This window comes from Triticum urartu, chromosome 1, assembly GCF_003073215.2.
Source record: "Triticum urartu cultivar G1812 chromosome 1, Tu2.1, whole genome shotgun sequence".
Lineage (NCBI taxonomy): Eukaryota > Viridiplantae > Streptophyta > Magnoliopsida > Poales > Poaceae > Triticum > Triticum urartu.
The window spans coordinates 540,219,328-540,233,430 of record NC_053022.1 but is presented as its reverse complement, the minus strand read 5'-3'; the positions used below and the strand labels follow the sequence as shown (position 1 = coordinate 540,233,430).

The 14,103-nt window shown below is 49.4% G+C and overlaps 2 protein-coding genes across 3 annotated transcripts; both read right to left on the bottom strand.

Moving 5' to 3' along the window:
* Positions 1-1,446: 1,446 nt before the first annotated feature.
* Positions 1,447-1,982, bottom strand: LOC125533079 (60S ribosomal protein L35a-1-like). The gene is made up of 3 exons (XM_048696861.1): positions 1,915-1,982; positions 1,585-1,813; positions 1,447-1,488 (listed from the first exon to the last, which is right to left on the bottom strand). Exons 1-3 carry the CDS (start codon positions 1,980-1,982, stop codon positions 1,447-1,449), a joined length of 339 nt encoding a protein of 112 aa, XP_048552818.1.
* Positions 1,983-7,678: 5,696 nt separating this feature from the next.
* On the bottom strand, positions 7,679-12,410 carry LOC125527738 (LEAF RUST 10 DISEASE-RESISTANCE LOCUS RECEPTOR-LIKE PROTEIN KINASE-like 1.2). Of its 2 annotated transcripts, XM_048692262.1 has the most exons (4): positions 11,711-12,410; positions 10,011-10,807; positions 9,238-9,276; positions 7,679-9,119 (listed from the first exon to the last, which is right to left on the bottom strand). In XM_048692262.1, exons 1-4 carry the CDS (start codon positions 12,256-12,258, stop codon positions 7,939-7,941), a joined length of 2,565 nt encoding a protein of 854 aa, XP_048548219.1. In that variant the 5' UTR covers positions 12,259-12,410; the 3' UTR covers positions 7,679-7,938. The 2 variants fall into 2 exon arrangements, with proteins under 2 accessions (XP_048548219.1, XP_048548211.1); XM_048692254.1 differs by lacking the exon at positions 10,011-10,807 and having other exon boundaries at positions 11,415-12,410.
* Between the last annotated feature and the right edge of the window lie 1,693 nt (positions 12,411-14,103).

Here is a 14,103-nt window from a genome sequence, read left to right as displayed (position 1 = left end):
CTACACGAGGGTAGCCAGTTCGCTGTCACATACAGAAAAGCATGATTCAGATCAACACCATAACAGAGATTGCTAAACCTCAACAGTGGCGTACTTATATACAAACAAAGATGATAGCGACACCGTACTACTACTACTTGAAAGATTGGCAGTGAGGCTTACCCACTGGCGAAATAGTTAGATGAGGACAGCTCATTGTATTTCATGAGCATGCCTGGGGGCCAAACAGGAATATCAAAGAAATTGCATCTAGATTCTCTCTTCTGCGAATCACAATAAACTCCAGTCACATTGTGTAGTATCAAATATAAGCAACAATGCAGCAGCTGAAACCACTACCTTACTAATTTGTAGAAAACCTCATGATGTAATCAAATATTTAGTTAAGGACTGGGTTATTGATTACAAGCTAAGTAAAATGCAAACATACTCATATTGTAGTGATGGATCCCAACTCATTTAAATTAGAGTAGTTCGTCATTAGCTCATTCGCATTGTAGAAGTAAAAGCATCTGGCAGACACATGATGAAATGAAATGAAAAAAAGAATGCTTCAGTTTATTTGAAAAAAAAAATGTGTGTGACACAGTTCTTTTGGGTTGAGCTGACCCAGCAAAAACAAAATTCAATTCTGAAGCTCACTCACCATGTGCACGTGAGGCTTGGCCATGTCAATGTGTGCTCGTGAACATGTGTATGTGAACAGGAACAAGTTAAAAGGGATTCCTTCATATTTTTACCAGGAACAGGATGCGGCAGTGGAGCTTCAAGAAAAATATTTAGGGGCCAAAACTAAGAGGAAAACACCAATTGTTCACATTGAAGATTGAACACATATGTCATTCTGGCATATCCTTGAAGGAACAATTCTCATAACAGGAACACAAGAGAGGGTTGTTGATTTTGATGAGAACTAAATCAGAGCACTACTAATGCTATTCTGTTATAATTCAAATGGTACATAAAACTAACCACCAATCCAGTGCAAAAAATTGCATGTACAGATCCAAAAAAATTGTATCATCTATTCAGCTGTGAATGTACAGGTTTGTGTTTTAAGAAAATAGGTTTGTGTTTTAAGATAATAGTGTATATACAGATCCAACCCAAATAAACTTTAAACAATTTTGTTATTTCCTATGAATTTACAATACTGCCTAGCATGCATCTTTTAGGGATTAAAATGGCAAGATCACGGAATCCTACATCAACCAGATTGAATGACCCAAACTAAACCATCATCAATCTCTCGATGGACACACTACACAAGTCCATATACTTTAGGCATGTTATATATTGCGACTACACTTGGAATTCTATAACATAAATCCTAGTCATTCTCAAGGCGCACGACAAAATGCAACACACATACTAGAGTAAAATCACACAGAGCAAAGCAACAACCTTAAACAAACATCATCAGCGATAGTGCAGCAGATTCTAACTTTAGATGCTGCTCGGGTACATGAACACTCTGACCTTGCGCCCCTGCACACAACGCAAAGCAACAAACAACCTCAGCAAAAAAAGCACCATCAATAAAGCAAGCAGTGGATCAAAAACTAAGGGCGGGCAGGCACTGACCATGGACTCGGCGGGGAGGTTGGACTTGAATTGGGCGCGGACGACGCCGGAGTTACCATGCGAGCGGGTGATCTTGCCCCAGAGGCAGCGGTAGTGGGTGCCGTTGCTCTTTGTCTTGGCCTTGTACACGTACGCCAGGCGCTTCCCGGCGTACCACGCCATGTCCTCCTTGGTGTTCACCCCCTCGACCTGCGCCAGCGACGTGCTCTCGTACTGGTTCGACTTCGACCTGCAGATCAACCCCCACATCGCCATCAGCGCGCCGCCCAATCTCACCATGAAATGAATTGCCAGATCCGGCGAGAGCATGGCCAAGAACGGGTTGCTCACCTCTTGAAGCCGAGGATGGTGCCCCGGACGTAGAGCCTAACGCGCTGCCCCGTGCGTCCCTTCACCATGGCGGCTGCCGCCGCTTAGGGTTTTGATGGGATGGGGACACGGGAGGGGAGGGGAGGGGGGAGAATGTCAGGCGGGGGGGGTGCGGGAGGCAATGGGCGGTGCGGCGGCGAGGGGAGGCGAGGCGGCGAGGGAAGAGGGAGAGGGAAGGCGAGGCGGGGAGGGGAGAGGGAGAGGGGTGGCGAATCTGGATCTGGAGAGGGGTTGGGAGACGACGCTAGGGTTCACGTGCGGGAGGGAGTTTCCTTTTTTTCAGACAAAGAGGGGGGTGAGGGAGAAAGGGCTGCCGTCGGATCTGGATCTGGAGAGGAGCATCCGACGGCGCTGAAGGCACGATCCGCGATGCTCATGGACCAATCAGAGCCCAGTACACGTTATGACCATCTAAATTGGTCTTAATCAATTAAAAATAAGATGTTGAATCATGTAAACAGATTTATGACATGAGAATTCAAAAAAATAAAAACATTCTCATTGTGTCAGAAAATGTGACCTAGTTTTTTTAGGAAAACTAACAAACTTGAAATTGGAATAAGACAAATATCTTTAAAAAGGTGTTATGAGAAATGAGTTTTTAGGGGAAAAACATTTTCTATTTTCGGAGTGACAAAATTCTTTTTTTGTGAAGAATATACCAAATTTTTCTTTCAAAATGGCACCACACCATTTTCCAAAACTATAAGACAACATTTTATGTACACTTGACCAAATCTTAAAATGTAAAATGCTTTTGATTCACCTCTCATCAAAAAGACAATTTATGTTTCAAAAAGGAATCCCTGAGCATTCTTTTTTTCTACTTTTTCACATGAAAAATTCAAAAAATGATCTCATATTGCGTAAAAGGGTGCATTTGGAATAGCAAACAATGTTGCCTAAGGAAGTTTTCATTTTCTTTGGATGAAAAAATCATTTTCCATTTTTTGAGTGCCCAAAATGAGGTTTTTTTAAGGACCTACCAAATAATTGTTGCAAAATTGGACCAAATCAATTTTATAAAATATTAGGCCATGTTTAATGCACAATTTACCAAATGGTTGGGTGTAAAAAGTTTTGATCCACCTCTGGTGAAAAAGACAAACTTCCACCGATTCAGCTGGAAGTGGGTCAAATTTGAACTGTAGATGCCTTGTAGTTTGCTCTTTATTTTTTCCAAAAATCATTTCTAGGTACATAAGTATCTATTTAATCAGAGAAACACCAAAAAAAATCCAAGATTCAACCACTAGCTAGGAACGGTCATTCCCGCCGTTTTGACCGCATTTTGAAACGGGCATAAAAATTCAAAAAAAACAAAAAATTGGAAAACCTTCGCATTGTGTCATTATATATGACCAAGTTACCAGGAAAAATAATAAACTTGTAATACGATAATTCTTTTAAAAAAGTGTTATCAGAAATGAGCTATCATGCGTGAAGATTCATGGCTTTCAAGCCAAATGATCAATCCTATGGCCACATTCATGGCATAGTTGGTTCAAATGATCTCATATTGTGCACAAGGGTGCATATTGGAATGGCAAACAATGTTGCCTAAGGAAGTTTTCATTTTCTTTGGACAAAAAAACATTTTCCATTTTTCGAGTGCCCAAAAGGAGGTTTTTTGTGAAGGACCTCCCAAATAATTGTTGCAAAATTGGACCAAATCAATTTTATAAAATACTAGGCCATATTTAACGCATAATTGACCAAATGGTTGGGTGTAAAAAGTTTTGATCCACCTCTGGTGAAAAAGACCATCTTCCGCCGATTCAGTTGGAAGTGGGTTAAATTTGTACTGTAGCTGCCTTGTAGTTTGCTCTTTATTTTTTCTAAAAATCATTTCTAGGTACATAAGTATCTATTCAATCAGAGAAACACCAAAAAAATTCCAAGATTCAACCACTAGCTAGCAACAGTCATTCCCGCTGTTTTGACCGCATTTTGAAACGGGCATAAAAATTCAAAAAAATCAAAAAATTGGAAAACCTTCGCATTGTGTCATTATATATGACCAAGTTACCAGGAAAAATAATAAACTTGTAATACGGCAATTCTTTAAAAAAATGTTATCAGAAATGAGCTATCATGCGTGAAGATTGATGGCTTCAAGCCAAATGATCAATCCTATGACCACATTCATGGCATATTTTGTTCAAATGATCTCATATTGTGCACAAGGGTGCATACTGGAATGGCAAACAATGTTGCCTAAGAAAGTTTTCATTTTTTTTGGACAAAAAAACGTTTTCCATTTTTCGAGTGCCCAAAATGAGGTTTTTTTGTGAAGGACCTCCCAAATAATTGTTGCAAAATTGGACCAAATCAATTTTATAAAATACTAGGCCATATTTAATGCACAATTGACCAAATGGTAGGGTGTAAAAGGTTTTGATCCACCTCTGGTGAAAAAGACAAACTTCCGCCGATTTAGCTGGAAGTGGGTCAAATTTGAACTGTAGTTGCCTTGTAGTTTGCTCTTTATTTTTTTCGAAAATCATTTATAGGTACATAAGTATCTATTTAATCAGAGAAACACCAAAAAAAATCCAAGATTCAACCACTAGCTAGGAACGGTCATTCCGTCGTTTTGACCGCATTTTGAAACGGGCATAAAAATTTCAAAAAAAACAAAAAAATTGGAAAACCTACGCATTGTGTAATTTTAATCAGAGAAACACCAAAAAAATCCAAGATTCAACCACTAGCTAGGAACGGTCATTCCGTCGTTTTGACCGCATTTTGAAACGGGCATAAAAATTTCAAAAAAAACCAAAAAATTGGAAAACCTACGCATTGTGTCATTATATATGACCAAGTTACCAGGAACAATAATAAACTTGTAATACAGCAATTCTTTTTAAAAAAAGTGTTATCAGAAATGAGTTATCATGCGTGAAGATTCATGGCTTTCAAGCCAAATGATCAATCCTATGGCCACATTCAAGGCATAGTTTGTTCAAATGATCTCATATTGTGCACAAGGGTGCATCTTGGAATGGCAAACAATATTGCATAAGGAAGTTTTCATTTTCTTGAGACGAAAAAACCATTTTCCATTTTTCGAGTGCCCAAAAGGAGGTTTTTTTGTGAAGGACCTCGCAAATAATTGTTGCAAAATTGGACCAAATCAATTTTCTAAAATACTAGGACATATTTAATGCACAATTGATAAAATGGTTGTGTGTAAAAAGTTTTGATCCACCTCTCGTGAAAAAGACAAATTTCCGCCGATTCAGTTGAAAGCGGGTCAAATTTGAACTGCAGCTGCCTCATAGTTTGCTATTTATTTTTTCCAAAAATCATTTCTAGTTACATAATTACCTATTTAATCATAAATACATGGTTTGGTGGCGATACGTCGAGGTTTGGGCGGTGGCCGATGGCCGCAACTCTAGAGCGCGTAAACTCGCATGCCCGCCGCGTGGTCACCGCGTGGCCGTGGCGTTGCCATGTGTTCTGGGCGGCCTAGGCATGTCTAGTGAGTTGGGCACTCCCCAGGTAGGTGCTAGGAAGAAAATTACAACATAAGATTCTCACGAGGAGACCGATCGATGCTCAAACATGAATTAGCAGTCAAGTGTTTGATTAGTGGTACGGGAAATGTACGTGGCTAATGGGCCTGAGTTTTGGCTAAGGATGATCAGTTACTAAGAAGACCGTCTTCACAAATTTTCAGCTCAAAAGGAGGAGCCTAGGTGGTACTTGCTTTGCAAAGTACCACACTGGACATAAATACGAATGTTGAAGCTGGGCTCAAAATAATGAATGGATTGAGCTGGCATTTGGTGTAGGATGGTTATTTGGACATAGGAAAGCACTGTAGAAAATGTATACTATTTGGACATGCCAAAGTGGTACTTTCTTCACAAAGTGCTGCTTTGAACAGAATAGGAAAATGAATATTGTTGAATTATTTTTGAACTAGGAAAGGAAGGTTTTTGACATATTTGATGAAGTTATGATCCAATCAATTTATGAGAATTTTTTGGGAATTTTTGGAATAACAGAAATATAGGTTGCTTCACAACCTAGGGCAAAAATTGACATATGGACATGACACATAGGCAAAACTGATGAGATGGCGCCTAGTCATCGCAACCCACCACAATTTACAAGGCTATGACCATCTATATTGGTCATTAACAACTAGAAATAAGACAGCGGACTAGCACTGTTTGCTTTATGACCATTTCGTGTAAGGAAATTACGACCTTTCTGATCAAAATGGTCGCAATGGTTTAGGGTTTGGAGCCTCCCGAACAGCTTTTGACCAATTGGTCTCAAATGGTCATAGATCTATGACCAATTCTTTTAGGGTCACTGACAGAAGGTCACTAGTTGACATATTTCTTGTAGTGAATGTCGCGAGCGTCCAGCCCATGGAGCACGCAAATGGGATCCAAAACTCTTCAAGGCAACACCCCCAAGGGGGAAGCGACAATGACGAAGCCGTCACCTGACCCAGCCGGGCCTTAGGCTTTCACCCAAAGAGCAAGGTCCGAGGGTGGCGGACACGAGGCTCCACGACGGCGCCTCCAAGAAGGTGAAACGACGCCCACGGACGCCGATGCCGCCGGCCGGCAAGAACCTGGCAAAATTTCGCTTGGAGCACCCATCACCACCGACACCCCCACGCATAGCACCTCCACTGGCTCACCCATCTCCATGAAGATACCACGCCAGCAACATCGTAGAGAAACCACAAACCACTCCTCACCGGCAGCCAGAGCAGCACCGGCAAGCCAGATTTGGCCGCCTGCCAGATCCGAATTCCCCCATCTCAGGCAGCCAAAGGGCAGCAACCAGCATGCAGCTACCACGCAGACGAGAGCACCTCACCCACGAGCAGGGGCAGGACGACCGCCACCCCTCCGCACCCGCGCCGGCCGGATCCGAAAGCGCGAGACTGCGTCGAGAGCCGGCGCCGTTGCACACTGGGAGCTGCCGTCGCTGCACATGGGGCGTCCGCGGAGAAGCCAACCACCGGGACGCCACAGCCGCAGGGCCGCCGGAGCCGTTGGGACATCGAGGCCGCCACGACGCCCACGATCAGGGGTAGGAGGGCCGCCACCCCTCCTCACCCGCCTTGGCCTGCCGGAAGCTTGAGCGTGAGATCCGCGTAGGATGCCGCTGCGGCTGCGCCGCCGAGCCGGGGAAAACGAGAGCCTCCCACCACCGATGAACACGCTGCTGCGCAGCGAAACGCCCCGCCGCCGCCGTCCGCCGCATGGACTTAGTCTGACGACCTCCTCCGGCGACGGCGAGGGGAGGTAGGAGACGGGGGAGGCCTGATGTCAGTTGGATCTAGGGCTCCGCCCGTGTCGCCCCTGGAGGCGATGCGCGGGACGGGTCGAGGAGTTGGGCAAGGAAACTGAAGATGCAATAACCATCTGTGCACTGGCTTGGTTTACTTGTATTTTGGTTTATCTTCTTTTGCTTTGTAGTTCGAACAAAAAACTCTGAATGTATAATTTAACTATGAGAGAGATGAAGGTGGATTATGTGGACCCTAAATAAAAAATCCATTGACAAGGGTCCCAAGATGATATCGTTGGAAGGCGATGCAACCAGAAAACGAGTTCAAAAGCCAGTGGCAATACACGGACATTTTACTAGTTAGTGTTGGACCTGAGTGCTTAACGAGCCGGGGTGTGCTCAACGTCGTTGGTGTTTAACATTGAAAGGTTTTGAACCTTTAGATTTTGTAATCAGACGGTTCAGGTGATGATTTTGATCTGCCTTGTGCTTTTATAGGGGACAAATGCAAACTGAAACAACACACTAGGACGAGTTACAAGTTTTCGCTCCTAGTATAACACAACCGATATTTCTATTTACATTCATCTTTGCTGAGGAGGGGAGGTGACATTTTGAAGATCCGTCCATACGCGCTACAGGCTAACGCTCGGCGTAGTGCTCATGCTGTCCCAAGGAGCGTGCACGGTGTGAAGCTCCGACCATTGATTCCAACGTACACTACTGGCTGATGCTCGGGGTGGTGCTCATGCTATCCCAAGGAGCGTGCACGGTGTTCGGGGAGCGGGGGATGACGACGACGTCGTATTTCGTCTCCTTGGTGCCGCCCTCTTGTATGCCCCTGAGACCGTCGAGCACCTCCCTGATCGGCGGCCGCATCTCGCTGTTCTGCTGCAGGCACCGGAACGCCAGCTCCGCCACCATCGTCACCGCCCTCGTCGTGGCCTCGTCAGAGCCATACCCAAGCTCGGCGTCCACCAGCTGGTCCAACTCCGACCGCTGGATCATGCCCACGGCCATGGCGGCCAGGTTGATCTCGTCGCGATCCCGGGTGACGTCGACGGCGGGCTTGGACGAGATGAGCTCGGCGAGCACGACGCCGAAGCTGTACACGTCGCTGCGGTCGGTGAGCTGGTAGCACTGGTGGTACTCCGGGTCCACGTACCCCGGGGTGCCCTGCGGCGCCGTGGACACGTGCGTGGCGCCGTCGAGCGGGAAGAGGCGGGAGAGGCCGAAGTCGGCGACCTTGACGTGGAAGTCGGCGTCGAGGAGGATGTTGGTGGTCTTGACGTCGCGGTGCACCACGGGCGGGTCGATGGCGTGGAGGTAGGCGAGCGCGGCGGCGGCCTCGACGGCGACGTTGAGGCGGAGCGGCCACGGCAGCGCCCGTTCCACGGCGCGGTGGCCCTGCAGGTGGTCGGCCACGGTGCCGTTGGGCACGTACTCGTACACCAGCAGCAGCTCCCGGCTGCGGCTGGACGTGCAGCCGTAGAAGGTGACGAGGTTCGGGTGGCGTAGCCGCGACAGGATGGCCGCCTCGTTCAGGAACTGCTCCACGTGCCGGGAGCCGTTGTTGTACAGCCGCTTCACCGCCACCACGCGCCCGTCCCGGAGTTGGCCTTTGTATACGGTGCCGAAGCCGCCGTCGCCGAGCTCGCGGGTGTCGCTGAAGCCGCCGGTGGCCTCCTCCAGCTCCTCGTAGGCGAAGTGGTGCGTCTGCAGGTTGTGGACGCTGCTGGACTCCAAGTCGCTGCCGCCTCTGGAGCGGGGTGTCCCGCCGGAGTTACTGTACTTGAGGAGCCTCGACGACGAGGTCATCTTGTACTGCCTCCTCTTGCGGATGTACAGGAACAACACCACTACCAGAAGCACGAACAGAACGAGAGCTGCTGCGGAGGATCCTGGGGTTGTAATTACAAATGGCGATTAGAACATGTAGATTGATGCTTGAATTTGTAATAACAGACGGAGGAAAAATATTTGAATTGGTCCGTGTGGATGATGGATTTTGGTACTTACCTACTGCTATTATTGTCTTTTTGCTCGCTTTCTTTGGCCCTGCAAGATCAAGAATCAATGTCAAAATTCATTCTATGACGGAAGGAAAGCAAGGAAGAAGGAACAGACTAGTTATAAGTTCTAACTCTAGTCAGGCACGGCTTAGATTTACCTAAATGAAAAGTGTCACACGTGTGTGGCACGAGGTAATCTGGTCCTGACGTTTTTACAATTAAAATTGTCACTAAAAAAGTTGAAAGTTGCCATCCGTTTTTTTGTCATTCTTAACAACTAAAGTTGCCATTATCGCGTCAGTGCGTCACTAAATTTGCCATAAAAAATGCTCGGAGTTGCCATGTGTTCGAACCACACATGTGACACTTATGAGGGTCCTAAATTTAAACAACGTGTGGATATTATGAAACCAAATTTTGACGAAACATATGAAGTAGAGAATATGCTAAATGTGGAGGATTTCAGGAAACGGTCTAGTTCATAGTACTACCTCGTTTGTGCCTATGTCATCATCCTACCTACTTCGTCCTGATTTACTATAGTCAAAGATTCATACATACTCCGTACTTGTGGATGAAGTGTCAGCGTCGAAGAAGAGAAGTCTTCCATGACCAGTAAACAGATTAGTCAGGAATTAGGACATCTTACGGTTGCTTAGACTTGCGCAAGTAATCGTAAACCAATACCACATGTCCCTGAATTTGGCTGACCAGAACATTTTGGATGAATAGAAGATCGTTGACCAACCAGTTATACTCCTCAGATCAATCACGAGGTACCTGAACCTGACGAAGGACACGACCCGATAGCCTGACCGCCGGGGCAGAAACACGTGTGATCGTCCTGCGCTCTGCTGTCGTGCCCGCAGCGCCCTCCAGAGGCCTGGCACTCGCCGCACCACCCGGCGCCGGCCTTCCACCGCACCGAGAACCCGCCCTGGACGGCATCCCCGAGGGTAGCGTTCCCGGCGGCCAGCGCATCCGCCATGGCCGAGTCGTACGGGACGACCAAAGTCGAGCTGCACACCACCCCCAGGCTCAGCACGTCCTCCGGCGCCGACGTGCCGTTATCCAGCCTGTAGTACGACCGCCCCCCGGCGACGCAGGCGAAGGCATCGTACACCGGCGGCAACGTCGAGCTTGCGCTGGTGCAGTTCACGTAGGCCGTCAGGAACCGGTCCCGGTCCGTGTACTCGAACATGGCGGCGTCGATTGTCGTGTCGCGGTACACGTGCGGGCACGCCGACTCGTGGGCCAGGCTCTGGTCGATCACGGTGAGCACCTGGTTGCCGAGGTCGATGCCCGTGACCTGGAATGACCCGCCGGAGTTCATGCTGATCGTCAGCGTGCTGTTCACGCACAAGAGGCGGTGGCCCGGGGAGGAGCAGTAGTCCGGCCGGGCCACGCCGTCGACGGCGAATGGGTAGTTGACATCGAACGCGAGTGGCGCGCACTGGTATGGCGTCGGCGTGCAGTTGGTATACCGGAAGTAGGCACCGGGGTCGGGCGGTGGCTGCGGCACGGCTCGCGGCGCCGACGGGAGGATCAGCAGGCCGACGAGGAGCCGCACGGAATGCAGGCAACGCATTTGGTCGACTGCTTCCCGCGCTAGACGCAACATGACGAGCAATGTGTGTGCACAAACGGAATGTAGTATGTGCCAGCAGAGTTTGTAGTGTTCTGGTGCTTAAGATGGCCATGCATTCCTCTGCAACGGTCATGGTCCATTGGTCCATGGTGACAGGTCAAGGGAGGACGGCCGAGTACAGTGACTGGTGTTCTGGAAACAAGGACGTGGCGTTGTCGGGGGTCAGCAGGACGGGGTATTTTACGGGCCGGTTCGTCTTCCTCCCGCCTTGACGGCTCGACCAGACGAAATTCATGGCGGAGCCGAGGTTGAAGTCAAACGTTTCGGGCGCATCTCGTGGAGGCAGCGGACTGGTTCGCCCGGCGTCACCCGTCGGAATCCAGTTTTGGTCCCGTGGCACGCGTCAAGACTGGGTCTAGAAGGGAAAGAAACTGGTGACGGCCACCGCCCGCCAACGATGACCGGCGGTCAGCTCCGCCGCCGGAGGGGTTGTGTTCCATTCCACCAGATAGTACCGAAATGCAAGCAGATTGCTCTGCTGCTGAAAGTAACCATGACTCGTGCAGACCAAAAACACAGAGGGTTCTGAATCTTACCGCAGTCCATGTTGCGCACGCGGCCGTCGGAGCAGAGGCAGCCGAGGAACCCGCCGGGCTGGTCGTAGCTGCACCGCCCACCGGACAGCTCGCACTTGAAGCACGGCCCGGCGCTGGGGTCCCAGCTGAGCCGGAACCCGCGACGCAGCACGTCGCCGTACCCGCCGCTCCCGAGCCGCCCGCGGTACTCCGGGCTCGTCAGCCACTCGCCGGTCTGCACGGGCGCCACGTACACCTCTTTGCACGCCCGTGCCCAGTTCCCGTCCGGCGCGCCGAGCTGCGTGGCGAGGAACGACGACCCGCGCCCTCGCTCGAAGCCGGTACAGTTGATCGGGACGAGCTCAGGCGGCGGCAGAGGGGCGACGGTGACGTTTGTGGTGAAGTTGCAGTCGAGGAAGAAGGAGATGGTGCTGTTGCCGGTGGGCGTGAAGTTGAGCCAGGCCTCGCGAGGGATGTTGACGTTGTGGCGGACCATGGGGCAGACGCCGTTGGAGACGTCGGCGTCGGCGAGCGTGATGGTGTGGTTGTCGTAGTCGATGCCGAGGACGGTGTAGTTGGTGCCTCCGGCGAGCCGGAGCGTGGCGGTGGCGTTGGCGCGGCTGTCGTCGCAGCGCACGGCCATGCCGGGGTAGCCGCAGTAGGACTGGGACACGCCGTCGACGACCATGGACTCGTTGGAGAGGTAAAACGGGTAGTGGATGTTGAGCCCCCCGCACGCGAAGGACCCCTGGCACATGCTTGAGTTGTAGGCGCGGGCGTCGCCGGCGCCGGCCGTCGGGTAGCCGCGGGCGAGCTCGAGCCCGGCGGCCAGTAGCAGGACACAGAGGAGGATGAGGAGCGGCATGGCGATACCGATTGGTCGAGGAAGCTAGCAGCCTAGCAGCACGCTGGCACGGCACGCAGGTAGCGGTAGGTACACGCTCGATCGGCTGGATACATTTGTTCTGCTCTGTCGTTTGGATTGGTGGCGGCCGCTCGCGCGCGCGAGAGAGAGACTTTGACCTGCGGGGACGATGGGCTAGTTCGCCGAAGGTTGGTGGAGGCCGGGAAATGGTGGGCGGGCGCGTACGTGGCGAGGCTTGATTGGTTACATGGGGCGGGTGGGTCTCCGGTAGCCTTTTCTCGTCTAAAGTTGTTACGTATCACATTTTTAACATTGTCGAACACCTTTAATAAGCACGTTTTCCCTGTCTAATAATCAAAGAACAGAATGTTCTTTCTTTGTTCAGGGAGAGAAACAAAAATGAACACGTTGGATCGTCAGTGAAAACAAACAAAAGTTAACGCCATTTCCTTGCACACGTTTACATCCGGCATACGCCATCGCCCACGGATAGACGACGTGAACTTTGGAGTAGCTATTTAGTTAATTATTAAGCTGTCGATTCCACAACCACGAGAGTCCATTGTTAGTGTCTCAGGTTGTGCTCCTAGCTAAGGAAAACACAGGGGTTCGCGAGTTTCGGCCGGTCAAGTCCTAGAGTCCACGTCCTGGAGAAGCGCCAAATGAAACATCAACAAAGTAGGAAATAACCTGCATACTCCACCCTCATTTCTGAAAACTTGCAGGTGGAGTTCATTCACCTCTCTGATCCACACGGGGTGGAAGAAACGATCAACCGACCCATGACGTGAGTATTGTGACTTCACATGCACGCTCGTTGGAGAAAGAATGTGAGAAAAACTATAAATAGTAAAATATGAGAAAATATACGGTGAAAATCATGTTACCATGGTGACCAATGAAAATCAAGTGAAAGAACTGAGCTTAGTTGAGGTGGTTAGGTTTCTTGTGGTGGAACGAGCCCACCAGGGTTCAAGTCTTTTGCACCGGTGCTCGCAATTCTTTAAATTTATTTCAACGTTTTCAGTGATGCTCATTCATTGGGAGAAGACGTTCTCATCGACTATGAAGATGTCTATGGTGGTTTCGTCAATCTCAAGTTATTATGAAAATCATGCTAATATCAAATTTCATCTGCTTATATGACATCACGTTTTATAACAAAACATATTTTTGTGAGAAATTTTTAAAGCTCTTAAACGTGTTTTCCATGAACTTTTCATTATAAGTACTACAATATTTCTGAAGCCGGCGAGGTTTTGGAACCCCGCTTAGGTTGTCTCTGGAGTCTCTTTTCACCTTAACTTTAAGCAGGGTTGACTCTAAGTGTCTAGCTAGCGGTGGGAGTAATTGACGAAAACTATCACATTTCACGTTACCGTCCCGTAGAACTATCACATTTTGAAACTGACCAAAAACTGCAGATTAGTGCTGATTTCGTGACAAAAAACTACCGAATCGAGTTGAAGATAGATTTAACCGGTTTAAACGCCTTTCTGACAGAGCTGGCCCACTGGTCAGGACAGCGGCCGCGCTAACGGCTAACGGCGCTCGCCTGCCGCCCGTTAGCCGTCGGTCGGACCCGGTCGTACAAGTCGGCGGCGCACGCGGCCCGCCGGCTGTGGGGTGGGCGGACGAGTGGGCGCAGGCGTACCAGTACTACGAGGTGCCGCGCTTCGTCGCCGGCGGCGGCGACGGGGCCGTGAACCCGCTCTTCCGCAAGGCGGCGGCCTACGTGGCGTCGCTGCCGTCGCTCGAGGACGCGGACGCCGCCTGCGTGCTCTCCTCCGCCAGCAAGAGCAACGACTTCTCTCTCCAGCTCGGCCCGGGCCACACCACGCACGA